Below are 21,406 nucleotides of genomic sequence, written 5' to 3' on the forward strand. Positions count from 1 at the left end.
AATATATTAGTGCAATTACTTATGACTGCCTTTTGCAGGCCTACAGTCTCTTCTATAATGGCGTGTCTTTGCGTGAGTGACTATCTCGTACATAAGCATCAATAACCAAACCCAAATTGTATGATTGGCCACATGCGGGTGGGGTCAGGAAATGCAGTCTTTCCCCTCACTACCTAATTGGTTATTCGCTTGGTTATGGAATCATTTCTAACTCAGCAATTGGCTGCTTTAGATTGTAACCTAGATCTGATAGGGCTAGAACGACAGTGTAGTGAGCGGCAGGGTAAAGGCAGAGAGAGGCGTGTTTTTTTTTGCGTTGAGTAGTAGTTGATACAGCTGGCTTCCTGACTGGGTTGAACCAGGCTGGAGTTGAACATGGCGAGAATGGTGAGCGAGAACGGGCGTGGACAAGAAATACATAACACAGAATCAAAGGGACCTGATCGGGGCACTGCACGATGGGGTCGACAACATGCGGGTGCTCAAGAACTCGCGAATTTGTATTCGCCAGGTGAGGCTAATTCCCCTACTGCCAGCGTCACTCAGGAATGTCGTATTCATCGTTGTCAAAAAGTGGTCACACTGAGCATATTAGCAAATGGAACATTAATGAAAAAAAGGACATGGTATCAGCAAAGCCTATTGCTACAACCAATTAGTCAGATTGCAAAACGTTTCTGTAGGTTATTTAGCTTGCCCATTATGTAGCAGTTTGCCTCCAAGTCAGTATGACACTTATGGTTTACACAATGCTTATCGATCAACAGATTAGCTAACCGTCCGGGGTTTACTTGTTGCAATTGAGATTAAGTGAGAAATTTGTTCAACGTTTTTTGAGAATATAGAAATGATATTGCATTTATGCTGTGATTCACATAAATGAGCTGTATATGGACACTGGGAGTGGCTTGACCTTTCAAAACAATTTGCGAAGATTGATGATAGAACGAAGTGATGGGAGTATAAGTATTTCAACTTTTGATTAAAGATTATTTGAGCTTTTTTTTTAATACATTTACCCAAGCAATTATGAGATTTAGAAACTGAACCAGCTGAAGCACCTATAGTATGGCAACTAGTGTAAAATAACTGTAGAGCATTTTCTGCATTGTATCAGTTGGATTCCAACCTCACAAATCTACTTACAAATCTATTTGCATGCTTTTGTACAGGGTGCCTTTTGACAGATGTTTTCATGCTTGACACCTATTGAGAGAGATTGAATGCATCTGGCTTTGTCCTCATGACCAGAATGCTCCTGGGCCTGTCCTTTCAGTAGTGAAGCAGCCAGAGTGATGCTGGGAACTGGCCAGGCAGAGTAGCACCTCACTGTCTCAGACTTTGCTGAATTTACCTGCCTGGGGTGTTGAGCTGCTCGGTTTTTTAATTCTCTTTGAGCTGTAAGAATCGGAAGTATTTTCAGCCCATATTCTATTCATGCAGATATTCACACTCCCAAAGAATAATAATAATTATAGTACAAGCAAAGCATGGAGGGATGGTGTACTACATCACAGAATACAGTATTGTCCATAAAGATAAAGCACTCACTTGAATTGACTTTCTAAATTCAAGTTCTTCGTCATTGTACTGCATTCACATGGCAGACATTTCTATGTTGTTGCTGTTTAACTGCAGAGAAAGTAGACGGTAGTAGTAGTGTGGTCCCTGTTTGTGTGATTTAGTTTTTAAGTGGGACAGCTGCATTACTTGAACTGAGACCAACTTGTCCCACTAAAAGCTGATGCATTTTTCAAATGGTTACAAACACAATAACTTACTTTCTAAAGTACTTGGAATTTTGTAACCTCGGGATGTTTGTTTTGTTTTTATTACTCCAGGAAAAAGATGTCTGGAGTGGACAAGTGTTGTCCTCTGCTTCTCACTCATGGCCTTCAACTTCTTTCACCTCCTTGCCAACTTCCACCTGAGTCATGCGTGGTACATCCTCCTGGGCATTGGTAAGCACAGCTGACATCCACACAGTGCACAGGTGCCAACCGAGCACATTGATTGACAATATCTTGTTTTCTCTCTCTCTCTCTCTCTCTCAATGTCTCTTCTCTCTTTAGTGGGGATTATGTTTAGACTTGTACAACCATCATATGTGTAGGGTGTTGCATGATTGTATAGCTACTCATATGACTGAATAATTGTTAGATTTATGAATACCTATGTTCGATTGATGGATCTCTAGCTGGCCAGCTGATGTTCACGGCCAGAATGTCCCTCACAACAGTAAGTCAGCTGGTGCAACAGGGCCTGATTAAGTGAAATGTTATGTATACAATATGTCTGTAGTGTCCGTATGTTCTGTCTTAATCAGTTTATAGTTACTGATTTACGGAGCCATTCGATTGTAATAGACCTATTTGATCATAGCTGCTGTTGCTCATTCCTTACCTGGAATTCAACGCTAACACACTCTCTCTTCTCCCAGTGGCGGGAATACTGACTGCAGACTTCGCCTCTGGCCTGGTCCACTGGGGGGCTGACACCTGGGGATCTGTGGAGCTCCCCATCTTTGGAAAAGTAGGGCAAGCATCCTTTCTTCTTTATTTACCCTCGTACAGTACATTCACTCAAACTTACTTTGCGATGTGAAAATTACCTATGGATTCCTCAGATGTGTCTGTTTTCCCTCTTTGCTTCTCTTGTTCTTTCCTTTTTTTTAATTCACCTCCCGATGTCTCAACCCAGGCCTTTATCCGACCATTTAGGGAGCACCACATCGACCCTACAGCCATCACCCGCCATGACTTCATTGAGACCAATGGTGACAACTGCATGCTGACCCTGGTCCCACTAGTAAACATGGCCTTCAACTTCCTTACTCTCCCCCCTGGTGAGCTGCTGCCAAAGCATGCCAATGTTGTTACTTATAGTCAATGCAGGTCGCAGTACTCTTGGCATTTGGTCGCAGTACTCTTGGCGTTGTTTTTTCTGCGTCAAAATCTAAAGGAAATCGTGCAAATCAAACAAAACTACATTTTGATTGTTTCTCCCCCCCCCTCTCTGTCTGTGTGTGTGTCTCTCTCTCTCTCTCCCCTTTTGTAGTGGAGCTCTATCACAACTACCCCTGGGACTGCTATGTTTTTGCACTGGCCATCTTTGTCACCCTGACCAACCAGATTCACAAGTGGTCTCACACGTACTTTGGCCTGCCGGGCTGGGTGGTCTTCCTCCAGAACTGCCATGTCATCCTGCCCCGCAAGCACCACCGTATCCATCATGTATCCCCCCATGAGACATACTTCTGCATCACCACAGGTGTGTGTGTGTGTGTGTGTGTGTGTGTGTGTGTGTTAAAATGATGTACAGTAGGCTGTAAAATGTATATGGGATATATAGTTGATAGGATTATATACTGGGATTTGTTTTCCCAGGCTGGCTGAACTACCCTCTGGAGAAGCTGGGGTTTTGGCGTAACCTTGAGGATCTGATCCAGGGTGTAACGGGTGAGAAGCCCAGGTCTGATGACCTTAAATGGGCTCATAAAACCACGTAATGCCGCAGGCTGACTGCACCCCTACCTCAGAAGACGCCGGCTAGATCTGTCTTCTTGTCCCTTTTTGCCTAATTTCAAGTGTAATCCATAGGAGACGAAAAACCTAACCAATGGTTTCCGATGCCATAGCTTTAAGCCTTGCACTTTTTATCTGGTTCTGTCCTTGGAGCGTTTGAAATAGTGTTTGAAAGCACTACATTGCAATACACTATCAACTTGTCATCCAGCTCCATATCTCGTATGTCTAACTTAACCCTTTCTTGTGGTGCACAGAAGCCATTGTTCCCAGAATGGAACACTTTTAAACCGTAATCCACCTTACAAAGACTGAACATGAGAGACAGATCTTACTTTCCCAAGAGAACTCAAAATATCCCAAACCAAAATACTTGAAGGAAAAAAAAAAACATGCCTTTTTTGGCATTATTTGTTGGTTTTATTTTCTCCAAAACAACATAGAAGGACAATAGCAAAATGTCCTCTGTCGCTGGCCACAGACCCAGTGTTTTGTGTACAGTACTACCAAGGCTTTAGTACTACAAATTTGCCAAGGACATGGCCTATTAGCCAGTTTCACCTTATCTCACTTTTCTATTCACAGCTATTGAAACTCCCTCCCTACCTGAGATCTTTTCTACTTAATTTTACCTAAAAGTGTCTGGATGGACATAGCAGTCCCATGTGCAGTTTTCTCAAGCAGCCTTAAGTACCACAGATGCAGTCATCATTTATGCCTTTTTTTTTTTTATTTCTTTTTTATTAATTCTCAATCATACCTATTTGAGACTCTCATGGTTTTTCCAACCAGGGTTACTCACACACTCATTCTTAAGTTATGTGTCGATTTTAATTTGTCAATGTTTTACACACTGCACAGTTAGCATGGCAGTGGCAAAACATAACATTCCTGTTAGTGGTATTGCCAATGTATATTTGCTCTATTGCTATGACAAACAAGCAGGATAGGTAATATGTCTGCAGTGCTGTTCGATGGCCCAGGAATTACTTGACTGTAGCAGATGTGATAAGTACTTGCGTTTGCATAGTAGATCATAAATGCAAAGTATGTTGTTGCTGTAGTAACTAGACATGTACATGTATTGTACAGCAGACACCTATGCAGTGCGATTGATGGAGAACCTGATACACGTCATAACTTGAAACCTTGTTGGCTAAAAATGCTATGTCTGTTCTTAAATTCCCTTACATAAATATGTTACAGAATAGGTGAATGGCATGCAAACAATTACCTATTTTTGAAGATGTGACACTTACACTGGCTTATGTGAATGCATGTGTGCATACAGCATGCTGGCTTATGCGAGCAATATGATTGGTCACCAGCTTTCCTTACTGTTTTCATGTAAAATCGTACAGGGGTATGAAATCATTGCGCCAAGTGACCACTTCAGTTTTGGGTTAATTGTGAAATTGTAAAGGAAAGAAAACGTTTTTTTTTATTTTTCTTCCCAATTAGAACCGCCACACACTGCTAATTGGTACTTAGTTTAAAAAAACAAAAGTATGATCATGTTTAATCTTGGAAACTGTTCAAGTCCTGTCAGAGAGATCTATGTTGGTTGACAGCACTTATGTGGGATTGACATGGTTCAGCAGTATTAAGAGACATTACTTTTATGTGTGAGTAAAACTTAGGCTACTGAGGTAAGATGTAGATATGAATTGTTTTATTCAAAAGCCAACATTACTTTTTGTACTTGGAAAAATTATGTTTACTCTGCATTCACCTCTTTCAATTGTAGGACAGCAGAGCCATTACTGCTAAATTCAAAATGCTTGTTAGGATTAATGAATTAGGATTATTACTAAGTTATTATAAGGCAGTCTTTATTGTCAGTTTAGAAACTACTAGAAGCAGCTATGTGCAATTGATTGAATCCCGGTCACAGTTATAACAAGGTATGTGTAATAGAATGATGTGTTGTAGTTTGTTCAGTAATTCCCTTGAGGGAAATAATAAAATGAAAACCAACTGAAATTGATTCTCATGACCTGTGAAAGTATAACTTATTTACAGTTTGGAATTTTAGATCATGTTTCTATTGACCAATGGCAAACTTAATTGGTTTGACTCTTTTTCTTAATTTCCAATGTGGTATATGCAAGATTTTCTGTATCAGTTGTTTACCATTGCAAATTTGAAGTATATTGATGGGTTATATTGTGGTGGATTAAGCCATGCGTTATATAGTTTGTACAATGCTGTCATGAAGATGGAAATTTGTGATTTACTAGTTTTTCTAACGACCTCTTGCTCTAACACAATGATTTTGCATTCATGGATTTGAATGGTGTTGTTGAAAGTGTACCACTGGGTATGTCTAAATGTTAAAAGACTTGTTACCTAGTGGCACTTATTTTGGGAGAAGAGATCAATCATGTTGTATTGGGTGTAGTTGGTATGTTTCTGACATGCTCTGTCTGAATGAAATGTGTAGTGCTCCTTGGACATTTGAACGAATGGCCTTATCCCTAAATAATTTGTTGTAAATTTAACTTACAAACAATATTACTGGCCTTGGCCTATATCATTTGATTGATCCTGTCCTTAAATGGGCCTCCTAATTCAGTGTCATCTCTTTTCTAAAATGAATCACATGGTTGTTGGTTATGTTTGTGAATTATGGAATTTTAGATATCAGAAACAATGCCTTGATGCCTTTTTGTTGTCTTCCATTGTGAAGAATTATGCCACAATGTATATATTATATTTATAAAGAAACTAAATAAACAATAATATAGTAGTCGGTTGTGTTTCCTGTTCCCATGTGAATCAATCTATTGTCCCAGTAGGGAAATCATTATGCAGGCAAGAGTTAAAATACAAACAAATATACATACATTTATGCATACAATACACAACACATGTTATTACATCTAACAAATTAGTAATTGATGGAAAAACGTGTCAAACATTTAATCATATTAAAATATGTTTTCAGCTATTACATGTGTAGAGTAAACATGTTGTCCCCCACGTGTGAATTGGTGACAATTATTTAAACGTATGACTGAAGAGTTACCAGAGCTTGTAGTGCTTATTTGATTCATTTCCAAGGATTTGACAGTAAAATTGCGTAAAAGGTGCGATCTGAGGTGCGCTCTCCTCTTTGCACCCTATTATAACGTGTGACAACCTGTCACTTCAGCCGCACCATCACAAGATAATCGGCGTCACCTCGGAACTCGTAACAGTCTATTGGCAAGACGCATCATTCACTGAACTTTGGTCAAAATTGTGTCGGAGATAAAGCGTGTGACGCACATGGGGAACACAAATATATAGTCTATAACTATATTATAGCAGTAACTTGTCTTTCTTGGAACTATCTGGCATTGTCTAAATGTGTCTGGTAGCATTGTCAATGCTATATAACTGCAAATAAACATATTTGAATGAATGAAACCGCGGGAATGAAACAGGTGTTGTATTTATTTACAGTTGTGTTTGTGATCAGACATTTCTGAATCTGAGCACACCCCACCCCGGCTCTCTGTCCTCCACTGCAACCAACCATGGGGTTACGTGCGCGCTCCCGCTACTTAACGACAAGATGGCGGTCGCCGCCGGATCAGGTAAACGATTCTGAAATAAATGACCACCACATTACTTATTCGTTTAAAAGTCTAAGCACCCTTCATTGATAATGTGTATAAGAGTTCCAAGGTACGGTCAACCGTACAAATTGTGAGATCACTGCTTGTTTTATCAATGTTTAGTCAGTACATAGACTGGAAATGTTCTGGATGTGGAAGCTAACGCGTTAGGCTTGCTAACCTAGCTAGCTGTGTTACCTGCAAGATAAGAGCTAGCGAGCATACTACGCCAGCTGACCAGGCTTTTTGTTTGGCAAGTTCCCTTGCTTCTGTGTATCGAGGATACATGATTATTCATATTTTAGTTATAATCCCTCAATACATAGTGACCCATGTATATTGTCAAATGCATAAACATCTCATCAACCAGTGTTCACTATCATGCCGCGTCATTCATCAAACTTGTCTTTATTGCTAGCTTGCTAGCCTCCAAAATTGTTTTTAAAAAACGAGTGTTTTTAGCTAGCTACCTAGCTAGAGCTAGCACCGCCAAGACAGCTTCTATATAGAAAATATCCAACGTTGAGAATTGGAAAAAGCAATTAGCAACCTTGTTTATTACCCAAAAAGACGCAGAAGACGAATTTGCAGGATTGCTAGCTAGTATGTTGACATGTCACCAACATGTCATAGTGCCGTTTATTTAGCTAGCTATTGTTGTTAGCCAGTTGTCAGTTAGCTTACTAGCTAATTTCGAATGGCACGGTTGGCTAGCGAGGCAGGCCCAATGATTTCGCTAGCCAGCCAGTCTACAAAGAGAGTTTATAGGACAGATCCGGGTTTGGGTTATATAGCTCGCTAGATAGCTATACATTAACAAAACTAGATAATTAAGCCCCACTTACACTTGAAGTGAATCCCAACAGTTTCTCAACAATGATGGTCCAGAGCAGACAGGGCCCATTGCAGGGTTTCATTTCAACAAGCTAATTGTAAAAATCTATTGACTGGACCAAACAAAACCATTTGTTGTATTCCAGAACATTAACTAGCCGTTCTAGAAGTTGACATTGGTCTGTCATGCATTATTTTTTAAGACACCAGGATAGATGTTGATTGAGACATATTACCATTCCTCAAACACCAGCATTGGTGTATAGTGGTTTGGCAATATGCAATATAATAGCAGCCTCAGAGAGTAATAACCAAGGCAGGGAACAAACCGTGGTTGTATCAAGACATGCATGCACAAATGCATGTAGCCTACTATTCTAATCACTGGATCATAAATCAAGAGTGTCCAAAGTGTGGAAAATGGGCTAGGGGAATGAGAGGTTCAGAGAGGACAATGACAGCATCAGAATACCGCTCAGATGTTCATCACTCTAGAGCTGTTGGAAATAATTGGTAAAAGGCACTCAGAGTCTGGTTTATTCTTGGATAGCAGGCTATTGGTCAGTGGGTCGAAGGTATATGTCCAGTTTAGGCTGGCTGGTGAATGAGGACTAGGCTCATGCAACATGTCCTTGTTCAGATGTATGTGGACTGAAAGTAGACTGTGCTAATAGGTTCAAGATTATAATAAGCGTTTCTACAATAACATGGTTACAGTGGATTTTCAAACAGTACCTCCTTCTGACTGACTCCATTTAAAGGAGTAGCAATCAATTAAAAACCGGTGAGGCTGATATGGCCACTAATCCTGCACAATTAAAACTCAATAGAGTGCAATTGACATTAGACATGTCTTGTACTGGGACTTTTAGGAATGTCTGTCTTCTTGTTTGTCTGGGACCTCAACAGGCGTTAAGGTTCCTCGTAATTTCCGGCTTCTTGAAGAGCTGGAAGAAGGCCAGAAAGGTGTAGGGGATGGAACAGTGAGCTGGGGCCTGGAAGATGATGAGGACATGACTTTAACACGATGGAGAGGGATGATCATTGGCCCTCCTAGGGTGAGTGCTCTGGTCCATTCAGGCAAAAACTCCCATCAACAACTATGGTTCAGTGATTCCTATGCAACCCGATACATTTTCCTGTAATCTTTTTGTTGAAAGCGGTTGTTACAGGGATTAACCATGCATTTAACTAGGGCTGAAACGATTAATCGAATAACTCAAATAATTTTATTCCATTTAAAGTGTGTAATAATTAGAATTCTCTGCCTCGAATATTCACTTTTTTTTTTTTTTTTTTACGTTTGCTGAAAATGACACTTTACATTAATTTCTAAACTGGCAATGTTTATTTTTATATTAAAAAAAACAGGAAGGATAAATGCTCTGGACTCTAGACATCAATGGTTATAATCTGCAAAGGCTATAGCCTACTTCATATATAATGTTCTCTATAAAGCATAAAATCATTTTCAATCTGATTACTCAAATAATCGTCAGAATAATTGACAGGATACTCAATTAGCAAAATACTTTATGGCTGCAGCCCTACACTTAACCCATCTCCTTTTCTAGATTTTCCCTGAAGGTCCTCCGCTTTGTATAATGTATTGACTCAGGAATTTGCATACATACATCCTGGCAGAAAATACAGCTATGATGCTTCAACAATGTATCTTTGTGTAATTCACAGACAATCTATGAAAATAGGATGTATAGTCTGAAGATTGAATGTGGGCCCAGATATCCAGACACACCTCCGTTTGTCAGATTTGTGACCAAGATAAACTTGAATGGTGTGCACAACTCCAATGGCGCAGTAAGTAAACCTGTTGGTCTGGTCTCACTGAAATCCATATGAATGTTCCTCTTTTTGTTTTTTTGTCAGTGAGCTAAGCTTGTAAGTAACAGAAGCTTTTATAATCGATGTATTTGCAGCAAAATATGCTGAGAGTGTGCTTTTTCGGGCGTGGTATCGGATGATACATCTATGTCCTGTATTGTTCCCGCTACTGCAGGTTGACACACGAGCAGTGTCTGCACTGGCCAAGTGGCAGAACTCCTACAGTATCCGGGTGGTGCTGCAGGAGCTCAGACGGCTCATGATGTGCAAGGAGAACATGAAGCTCCCCCAGCCACCCGAGGGCCAGATCTACACCAACTGAGCCCTAGCTACTACTCCTCCTTTTTCCTTTTCCCCCCCTCTTTTGTTTGCGTTCATCCCTTCATCCCATCCAACACTTCCTTTTATTCAGTTGCCTGTCAACACTCAAGCGTGTGCGCACACACACACACACACACAGATGTAGGGACATACATGTGCGCACGCACACACATAGACACACACACACACACACACACACACACACACACACACACACAGATATAGAGACATACATGTGCGCATGCACACACATAGACATAGACACAAACACACACTTGCCCACACATGAAAGCACTTCTGTATGCGCCATTCTCAGGCCCTGGCCCCTCCCCTCTCCCATCACTGGAGCTCTGGTTGGACTAGAGGGTCCTCGGTCCACACCAGACCTGATCATTCGAATACTGTACATCTTACTAATCTTTTTTTTATTATTATTTGTTATAAATGCAGATTGTACAATAACATAAATAATCTTATTGAGTGTACATTTTGTCTTGCCTTTTTGTAATAGAGGACACCTCAACCCCACCAACAGTTCACAGATTTGTTTATAATTCAATCTACCCCATCAGATGAGTATTTGTGGATGTTGTTCAGTGCAGTGCAGAAATTGAGCTATAATTTTTTCGCATATTTATGTCATAAACATAGATCCAATAAGCTAATTACCTCAATGTTGAATATGAGTAGTACATGACAAATATGTGAAAATGTTTCCTGTTTGCCCAGTCTGATTGCATGTGATGACTCATAAAGCAATGCATTTACAAACCCCATGGCACGCGCATGTGAGTGGAGCTTACAGCAAGTCTGTAGTTGTAAGCCACTCGAGCTGTCAGCCAGGTAACACCACTGATATTTTAGTCAGTAATTATTTTATTCACGAGACTGCAGTGGTTGTTTTGTACGTGGTTAATCAACAGAATTCAAGTGAAAATAGACACCATTTTAGTCAGTAGCCTATAGACTACACTCATCAGAACCCACAACCATTAAGTTAACAACCCTTGAAAGGAGATAATTGTATTTGCAACATGTCTAGGACGTTTATTATGTGAGAGAGTAGATTTGACTGGTAGTGCTGTCTTCTTTACAACTGGAGATGATAAGGTTGTTTTTCCTCCCCCTTCCTCTGATAAATCTTGCGTCGTGCATTCACACTTATGTTTGTATGGTTCTTGATTAATACGGATTTAAGCCCTGCTGACAGGTTGTTTACATGTTTGTCATTGGGTTAAAGGTTATCCATAGGCTCTGTCAATAATATGGGTTATGAAACAAGTCATTGTACTTTTACACAGTAGCACTGTCTGTCTGTCTGTCACCATCTGCTGACCTTGAGCGATCTTACCAAACATGCAGTACACATCTCATAATGTGGCCAGTCCTCTGACTCTTCACAGCAGGGATAGTTTGAACATCGATCCTATTTCATTACAATATAGAATAGTTTGACCACAAAGGGATTTCTACATGTCTTTTGAATGACTGATAATAAGACTTATCTCCATCTGGACATCAATTTACTCTTAACAACAAAGACTAGATCTGTGTCTGGACAATGAAACATTATAATGCTATTTGATAATTTCTAGAACCCTTTGAATTAAAGGTGTTTGATGTAGCCATAATATTGGTTGAGAATTGTAAGAAAAGGCTGAATTATCCATCAAAGAAGTGCAATCCTCTTGGCTTCAAAGTTCAGCATTTATAGGGTTATTGGGACATTGCACACAGTACACATACATATCTGTATGCACTGATATAAGCAGCACTACTGTCTGCCTGAATGTACCATTCACATAATTATATAGATAAGAGGCCAGTGGTATCCAATTAGTTAGTAGGGGCAGCAGTGGTGGAGGAAGGGGATTGGGCCTCCTGTACTATTTCTATTGTGTGGCTGCTACTGCACTCAGTAAAATGGAAAAAATGAAAATGGACTCAGCTACACAGTTCACACTTTCACGGTGGAGCTGACTGCAGGACTGGACTCTGAACTACCCAGAAGGCACTGGGTCTCCTCGGGTATGTGTGTGTGAAGGAGAGAGGAAGCCAGTTTTACTGTCCCAAAGCTTTGTATATATTAGATGAGAAAGAAGGGAAGTTAACAGCACCCAGTGGCTCAAGAAAACTGTGAGTACTAAATCTTGTCTGACAGGATTTTATGAACTGGCCAAAAAAGTCTGGCATGCTCTGAAGGCTGTAGTGTTTGTGGCTACTTGTTTCAAATAAATATTGTGAGGTCAAAGCATTTTCTGGTGGCTCATGGCCCCATACCATGTGAGATATACTCTGATATAGATAATCATTCTACTGTATTTTCCTAAATGTTGTTTGAATTAATGATGGTTGAGATGTAAAAATGAATAGTGACAGAAAGTTGTCCTTGTCTAATTAATTGCATACTTATCAAGTTAATCAAACTGTTACTATTTAACTAAATTAGCCTTCCAGAGGACACATGTGACGCATGCAACATTGCACACCTCGGGTGTAAAGTAGGCCACCGATAGGCCACTCAGAAAGCACTTAAGTACCGGAAAAGTCGAGTTAGTTCTGGTCATGAGATGTATTTTGTTTACTTAACCCTTACTAACCCTAACCCTAACCCTTACTTACCCTTTACCTAACCCTAACCCTAACCCAACATTATACAACATTATAATCTGTTGATAGATCCTTGCACAATAATATATTTCTGTCCAATTGGATGAAACTACATCATACTCAATAAGATCCCATCTAAAACTCTGAACTTTAATGGACATCATTATTTTTCTGCTTAATTGACACTTTAGGTTTGGAGTTTTAGTGACTCTTCAGCATTCTTTATTCATAGCTATTCCTAACCCTAACCCATAGCGATTCTTGTTTCCCGATTCACTCTCTTGCCTCTCCATTGTCCATTACCAAAGGCTTTCTGAAATCAATATTTTCTTTCCTCAGGCTGCGAAGGTTGTGAGAATTGAGAAACATTGATCCAGAGACCTTCACATCACTTCACATACATTTCTCAAGGCTTCCCCGTCTGACTGTGACCAGCTACAGCAAAAGTATGTCTCTGCTCATCCACATGCTGGCCTGTGCCTTTGGCCTGGGCTCCTGGATAGCGGTCAACGGCCTGTGGGTGGAGCTCCCCCTCATCGTCAACACCCTTCCCGAGGGCTGGGAGCTTCCCTCCTACCTGACTGTCATCATCCAGCTGGCCAACCTGGGGCCTCTGCTGGTCACGCTCATGCACAAGCTGTGCCCAGGCCGGCTGAGGGAGAGCGCCGTCATCTACGCCGTGCTGTCCATCGGTGTCCTAGCCTGCATTCTGCTCGCCTTCTTCTGGGACGAGACCACGGTTGTGGCGGGGGCGCCGCGCAGCACAGCTTTCTTCATCATAACCTTCTTCCTGGCCCTGGTGGACTGCACCTCCTCCGTCACCTTCCTGCCGTTTATGATGCAACTGCCAGCCCACTACATCACCACCTACTTCATTGGCGAGGGCCTGAGCGGCTTCATTCCCGCCCTGGTGGCGCTTGCACAAGGCGTGGGCCTGGCCAAGTGTGTGAATGTCTCTCAGCCAGTGGGGAACCTCACTGAGGAGGGGGACACGTACGTGGTGCAGACCCAATACCTCCCACCCAACTTCTCTACCGAGGTCTTCTTCTTCTTCCTGGCGGCCATGATGACTGTCAGCCTGGCTGCTTTTGTTGCACTCAACAGGCTTCCACGCACCTTTGAGATCTCCACAGAGAACCTGGTCCCCGACACCATCGCAACTGTCTGCTCCGGCTTGGACAACCCTGCAGCAGTGACTGACGGTCAGAATCCCAAACACCACAACAGGGAGGAGTTGGACCAGTCCAGGCCGTTGCTAGCCAAAACAGGCCACTCGGCATGTCAGTTGGCCTTCATCTACCTCATGGTGGTCTGGGTGAATAGTGCGACCAATGGCCTGTTGCCCTCAGTGCAGACGTACTCTTGCATGCCCTATGGGAAACTGGCATACCACCTCTCTGCTTCCCTGGCGTCTATGGCCAATCCAGTGGCCTGTATCATTGCCTTGTGCCTACCTAAACGGTAAAACCACAAATGCAGCAGTCTCAATACCTCTCCTCTGCTGTTTATGATAAAACTGGTAATCCTAATTATTGATTAAATGGCCAATCCGGGATTCAAACAACAGGAAAGGGATCACCCCGCCAATTTGTTTGATAACAGCTGTGGGATGGGGCTGGAAACCACTTTCAAATTCAGATACGGTGCTATGGGTGCAAGGATTTACCATCTGTGATAGTTTTCAAATAAAATGATAGTTTTAACCAGGTTTTGGTTTACCATAACATTGTTTACAAACAATGAAGTAAAAAGCCTATATTTGGAATTATGAAGGGGTAAAACAGTTGAACTAAGCTAATACATGAGGACATTTAAGGATATTTATCCTCCCTTCATCTGTGGTTATGTCTGTGATTATCATTATGTGTAGTAACTTCTTTTAAATATACCAGTACTACCTTACCAAACAGTTTCCTGTCCTGTGTTTCTGTCCAGGTCACTAGTCTTTCTGGGCGTGCTGGTTCTCCTGGGCACTGGTTGTGGGAGTTACAACATGGCCATGGCTGCCATGAGTCCATGTCCACTGCTTCAATCCTCCGCGCTGGGAGAAGCTATCATTGTAAGTGACCTGTGCACCACCTGTCGAGAGGTGTTTTTTAATGTAATTCCTAGGAACTGTTCTTTCCTGTATCAGAGAAAAGTTCAACTCCTCTGTTACAGCTGACTAATTGTTAAGTAACTGTGTTATCAGCCTCTGTGCTGAAGGTCCCTATGCCTCCACCATTGCTGGGAGAATGGCTTCTAGCATTCATGCCCCATCCTCTTGGAATGGCCTTCAGGAGTCATTGGTCACTTAGGCCATTTCAAGAGAATGTTCGGAGATTTGTTCATTAAAAAGTATAACCGTTTTTAATCCAGGTTGTGCTTATGTCTTAAGGGTTTATATTATTGTTGTTCTTTTTTTTTTTTTTTTTTTTAGCACAACATTTGATTTACCCACTTAAATCACAGAAGATGAAGAACGTTAACTACATGGCACTCCCCATATATTCACAGTTAATTTAGGGGAGTGCGCCTTTTAGTGTTTATAACTCTTATAACTCTATGCTATATCTAACCCTCAGGTGCTCTCGTGGGTCTTCTTCACTGGTACCATGTCATATGTGAAGGTGATGGTGGGCGTCATCTTGAGAGACGAGAGCCACAGCGCCCTGGTGTGGTGCGGAGCGGCTGCACAGGCGGGCTCCCTTGTCGGCTCTGTCACCATGTTCCCATTGGTTAATGTCTACAGCCTGTTTCAGTCAGGAGACGTCTGCAATACCAAGTGCCCTTTATGATTGCTTGCCTGCGAGCCACAGTGCCAGCGTGTTATCTGGAGGCCAGGGAAGGAATGGCAATCTTGGATGTGCCTGCCTGGCCCTTGCTTTGAGAGAGGACTCTTCAGTTGAATCTGAGCAAAACAATTCACTTTTTCTAGGCAGAGAGATCAATCTACTGAGATCAATGGACTACAACAAGTGGAACATTTTAAACTGTTGTTGAATACGTGATTGATAAAACTATTTCTATGCTGTATAATGATTTGTAACCCATGTTCTAGTTTTCCACTGATGGTTGTAAATGTCTGCCTTATAAGTCGGGACAAGCTTATTAATGGCAATGCCTTTATTTTGTGATTGTATTTTAATTTAATATTCATTTGTTAAAACAAATGTATGATATACCATTACTCTTGAATAAATGTACATTTTAGATAAACTGAACCTGTCACTTATTTAAACTTTGGTTTGTAATTGCTGTTGATTTCAGATCTCTTATAGCACCTAAAAATGGCTATTTAATGTTATGTGTAAGGAGATTTATGCATTCTGTGGCCATATTATTTTGTGGGTGACATCTTCCTGCTAAACCTCATTGTAACACTAGATGGCATCAGTATACCACAATATCATGGAAACGGGCTAGGATTCCCTACATTCCTCGGGCATCCCAGCAGATCCTCTAAACACATACAAGACATGTTATTAAATGTGTCTATTTATATGGTGTCTCTCTCTCTGTGTGTGTGTGTGTGTGTGTGTGTGTGTGTGTGTGTGTGTGTCAATGTGAAGTTTTCTATGTAACAACTTAAGAAAATAAAATCTTAATTGATCATCCTATATCTATGTGAACATGGTGGAGAGAGGTGGTCATGACCCACAATAAATATGATACAAGTTTAACTGAATAGATACATTCATCTTTTCATTGTGTGGTACAGTAAAACATGTATAAACCACCAATGATGACTTACACACACACACACACACACACACACACACACACACACACACACACACACACACACACGCACGCACACGCACACACTCGCAGACAACAAGTCTCCCATAGTAAGGGTTGGGGACCTTATCTAAGGAGAATGCTGCTGGACATCCATGGGAACCAGAGTGGTGTCTTATCAGCAGCTGTTCATCTTTCTATCCCCTTTCCCCTCAGACAGGGGTCCCAAGCCCTGGTTGTGTGTGTGTGTGTGTGTGTGGGGGGGGGGGGGGGCGCAGGGAGGGGGGACTCTAATTACTGACAGTCAGAGGGGGCAGTCGGCTGTTGGCCCTGTCGCTGGTCACTTGGGACCCTGTTTGACCCTGACACTAAGCAAAAAAACTGAAAAAAGAAATATAATTAGTCCAACACTGCCTCCGGGTTAGGGATCAGCTGAGGCCAAACACAGATGCAACTTTCTCATTTGGATTTGAGGAATACCCGTCTTCCTGAAATCCCTGCAGTGGACTGTTCAAGTCATCAGAAATAACCGATTGGAAAGCTCAGGTCATCAATAAAGGGAAAGCCTCAGTTAAAGTGTTCCATTTCGGTGAAGACACATCAAGTTATGTTTCTAGGGGATGAAAATATTTTTTCAAAGCCAGTGTTTATCTTTGTTTATCTTTATTATTATTATTATTTATTTATTTGACAGTTATAATACTTTGGACAATTTGCCTGCGTTTTGCATGCAAAGTGCTTCGCTTAGTTTCACGACCTTGAATATTTGAGTGAAACTAAAAGTTGTTTTCCCCCACTAACATCATTAGCTACAATTCCTTGATTGGCCCGGGTCTTTGTGTGTTGAGGCATTGACAGACAAAGCAGCAGAAAGAAAAGTGTATGATTTCGCTGCGAGTGTCAGATGGCCCCATCGCTCCTCCAGCTGGTCAGGAGGGGCCGTGGCCACCTGGATGCTGAGTCTTGGTCCTATGAGATCCTGCAGTCTCCTCTGCCATGTAAGGACTCCACTTACTGAGCCACTGAGAGGTCCATCTGCTCAGGACGACACCTCCCAGAGAGGACCCCCCCCCCTGCAATCCCACCCCCCACCCCCAAACACACCCCAAACCCACCATCCCCAGCCAGCCACTGCACCTCTTAGCTAAAAGAGCAGCGTGTCAAAATAGAAAGAGGATTCACCCTCTCTTTAACTGGATATAAGAGAACACATTCAGAGAAGCTATGATGCAATGAACTCACACCACACTCTAGTTACCCCACACTCTAGCTCTGACGCCTGAATCGACAGATAAGTCACCTGTGCATGACACTGTTGCTATATCCCCCTCGGTAGAGTTCTGAGGCAAAAATCTGTTATACAAGATTTATGCAATAGTGTGTTACAATTGACTACACCCATGTGAAGCATAATCATCCCAAAAAAAGGAAAGTAAACTGATAAAGCGCCTTTGTCAAAAACATCAACGAAATCCGGGAAGTGGGGACATTTCAAACCCAGAGGGAGACAGATTTTGGCAGCTGATATTCAGGTGAACAGCTTGTGGAAACCAATTGCTGTAGCATGCAGACAATTTAGTGACACACATACACGCACGTACGCACGCACGCACGCACGCACGCACGCACGCACGCACGCACGCACGCACGCACAAGGCAGACAATACTCCCGAGCCTCTTTTCCTATCTATTTTCACAAAACCCATTCCATGATGCTGTCCATTAAATGAGATTGAATGTGACAGCCCTCTGTCATTTCACTACCCTTCTGTCTATAGACAGCAGTATACAAGGCCTACTTCTTTTTTTCTATCAGCAGATATTGATGTTGCTTTAATGAAGTGCCTAGCGCTCCACCCTAGGAAGGGGACAAGTCTGTCAGCATATGTAAATGCTTCCTGCTTGTCATTGTTGTGGAGGGTTCAGCATGGGTCAACATGGACCCCCCTCCCTCTGGGAACCCTTTGTTCCAGGGGCTGACTATGCCACATGAGGGGACCAATTATAGAGCTGCACAGCAGGGAGGAGGTACAAACTTGTTACACTGTTGTAGTGAGCTAATTATTACTCTTACGCTGTTGATAGAATAGCGCTCATGGGCGACTGACAAAATGTGCTGGTTTAGGAGGCTCTCCTTCATGGTGCCTGTATGTATGCCTGATCACTATAATTTCAGTGGATTAACGATAAAAAACATATTACACTTTATGACCACAATCTGGTAAAAAGGTTATTTCTATTTTCTAACCATAGGAAGCTATTGCATTAGTGATTGTATTTGTATTTTTTTTTTTTTGCATTTGTCATTACAAAGGCAATTTACTAGTAACTGACTGCCTGTCATGTCCCCTTGAGATGATGTCAAGTGAAGAAATTATTTATGAAAATGCAGACACCTTTTTTAGTGGTGGAGATAGACCTCCTGACTGGGCAGGGTGATGTATTGACGCAAAGCCCATGTGGCTGGCCAACCAGACACTTTCATTCATTATCACTGATGTCATAACACATCCCTGTGGTGTTCCGTTCCTAGAGCCTGAGTTATGTGTGATGAGGCTTTGGCAGTCTCAGCCACAGCAGTGGGTACTGGAGGGTTCTGCCAGGTTAGCACCAAGTAATGCAGTGACACAGTTGATATCCCAGGCTATGCTTAGCACAGCAGACTCCAGAGGCCATTGACAGCAGTAACCAGGAACTGCAAGGCAGCACGTATATGATGAGAAATCACACGGGGGCCAGAAAGGCTGTGAATTGGGTTACAGAAACATGAAGAGATATGACAGTTTTTCTTCCATTTTGGGACATCTTACTGTGTGGTGCATTGGAGGTAATTGACAATAAAAGCATTTAATAATTTATGCCCGTTCTAAGAGGTCTTGTGTAAAGCACAGGGATGGTTTGGGATAAGAATATTGGATGACCCTTTTTGGGACAGGGAAGTCTCCTCTCTCTCTCTCTCTCTGCACTGTGAGCTCCATCCATCCTCGGACCCCATTCATCCCGCCTCCTTGCCCTACACTACAGCACCCCACCCCCCATTGACCAGTCTAGCACAGCTGCTGGGGGCTGCCATAGCTCTTTGTGTGTGGGGCCAGTCAAGTGGAAAATGGCTGCTCCAGAGAGAGAGACCACTTCAGAGAGCCGTCATCCTTTGAAGAGCCCTGATGGCCTTTGACAGCCACAGTGTTAACATGGAGCCCACATGAACACAGAATGGCTATTATCGTGTTTACTAGAGCAGGGGGGGGAAGGAGAGGATCAAGGGGACACCCCCTTGGTTGAGGTTTTGAAGCCAACCGGGTGCCTGCAGGGGGCTTGTCTGACCCATCGTGCCAGAGTGGCATCGTAGGGAGAGTGATGACATATGATTACTCACAGCCAGGTGAATATTGTAATTTGCATATCAGCTGCGCTAGTAGTATGGTGAAGAAGAGCTCAACTGCTGATGGTTGGGTGCTGAATGATACGGCTGTGACCACAGAATTATCTACATTTTAGTCTAGATGTTATGTTAATTTCTGTGGCTATGCCATCACAGTAATTATATGTACGGTACAAAATGCATTGTACCCTAGGTACGCTTATGCGGTTGGGTAATCATCAGAATAATGTCCTGGTAGGATAGTTGTTTGTTTGATATTGGGATTACGTTCTTGCAGATATTGTGCTTACTGATAAGCAGATGAAAAGTGTAATCTCATTTTAAAACAGTTGCCTTGGGCTTTCTGAAAAATTATATATGGATCTAGGACTAGATTGCCATCAAAGATTATGTGACTGAGGAGGTAAGCTAGTTCCGACAAGCTTTGCCTGTGGCCCTTACACATCTTAATGAGTGACTAACCTACAGTATGCATTTTAACACTAACTGTGCCACACTGTCCCACTTTCACAGCTCACACACATGTTGCTATGGGGCAGCCGTGGATCCCAGAGTGTGCAACAGTGATTTCATTTGCAACAAATGGTTGAGGTATGCTCACAGTAGATGGGCCATATTCTGCCACAGATGCCACTGTTGTTGTTGTGCGTCTCACAGGGGTTTGTCCAGGGGCTAATATGTGTAGTACAAGCTTGAAATGAACAGGAGGTGCCATTGTGTTGCAGCACACCTGATCTTTCCTATTGCAGTCCCACCTTCTCACAGGTCTCTCTCCTTCTGGCTGTGCCTCAGGGTGGTCCATCTGCTACAATGAGAGAGAGTGTGTGTGTGTGTGTGTGTGTGTGTCTGTGTGTGTGTGAGTGTGTGTGTGTGTGTGTGTGTGTGTGTGTGTGTGTGTGTGTGTGTCTGTGTGTGTGTGAGAGAGAGAGAGAGATAGTATGTGGTTGTGGTTTTGTTTGATCCCTACTCCAGGGATTAGATCTCTCACACTCCCCTATGTATGCAACTGATGTCTGAAGTAGATGAAAGTGGCAGGTAAAGGTGCTAACAAATCCTGCACTGTAATTAGCACTAACTGGGTGGTATTTAAAGAGCCTGGGGAAATATACTTATACATCCATTCCAATGCAGGGTTACACATTAATTCCAATGCAGTGGACAAATGAATCCCCACTTTATTATCACCTACTGGAGAACTGAACTTGAAGAAAAAAAAACATGTGATCTGGGAAGCACCACAAGACAGCACATGCACCTAGCGTAACTGATTGGTTTTCCGCTGAAGCAGCGATTTCCCCTTTGTCCTTGAGTTCCCACAACGCTTGTGTTATCTTCTCCAGGAGCATTGGTGAAAGCTTTTGATGATGCTTAGTTGTATGCATTGAGTGTGTCCTGACTATGAAAAGTGTGTCTGTGTGTGTGTGTGTGTGTGTGTGTGTGTGTGTGTGTGTGTGTGTGTGTGTGTGTGTGTGTGTGTGCGTGTGTGCGTGTGTGTGCGTGCATGTGTTTGACCTCTAACACAATTGGAACAATGTATGCATGCCTCTCCTTAACAGTTGAGAGGAAAATAA

At 42.3% G+C, this 21,406-nt stretch overlaps 2 protein-coding genes across 3 annotated transcripts; both read left to right on the forward strand.

Moving 5' to 3' along the window:
- The first annotated feature begins 341 nt into the window (after positions 1-341).
- peds1 (plasmanylethanolamine desaturase 1) lies at positions 342-10,608 on the forward strand. 2 transcript variants are annotated; one of them, XM_083674317.1, is made up of 8 exons: positions 342-511; positions 1,842-1,961; positions 2,441-2,532; positions 2,701-2,845; positions 3,058-3,270; positions 8,870-9,018; positions 9,653-9,778; positions 9,978-10,608. In XM_083674317.1, exons 1-8 carry the CDS (start codon positions 376-378, stop codon positions 10,122-10,124), a joined length of 1,128 nt encoding a protein of 375 aa, XP_083530443.1. In that variant the 5' UTR covers positions 342-375; the 3' UTR covers positions 10,125-10,608. The 2 variants fall into 2 exon arrangements, with proteins under 2 accessions (XP_083530443.1, XP_083530442.1); XM_083674316.1 differs by lacking the exons at positions 342-511; positions 1,842-1,961; positions 2,441-2,532; positions 2,701-2,845; positions 3,058-3,270 and adding an exon at positions 7,073-7,105.
- A 2,573-nt stretch (positions 10,609-13,181) lies between these two features.
- Positions 13,182-15,510, forward strand: slc52a3-1 (solute carrier family 52 member 3-1; the record flags this gene model as incomplete). Its single annotated transcript, XM_083674381.1, has 3 exons — positions 13,182-14,194; positions 14,669-14,792; positions 15,298-15,510. The coding sequence occupies 3 exons, from the start codon at positions 13,182-13,184 to the stop codon at positions 15,508-15,510; spliced, it is 1,350 nt and encodes a 449-aa protein (XP_083530507.1).
- Positions 15,511-21,406: the final 5,896 nt, after the last annotated feature.

This window comes from Argentina silus (genome assembly GCF_951799395.1).
Source record: "Argentina silus genome assembly, chromosome: 8".
NCBI lineage: Eukaryota > Metazoa > Chordata > Actinopteri > Argentiniformes > Argentinidae > Argentina > Argentina silus.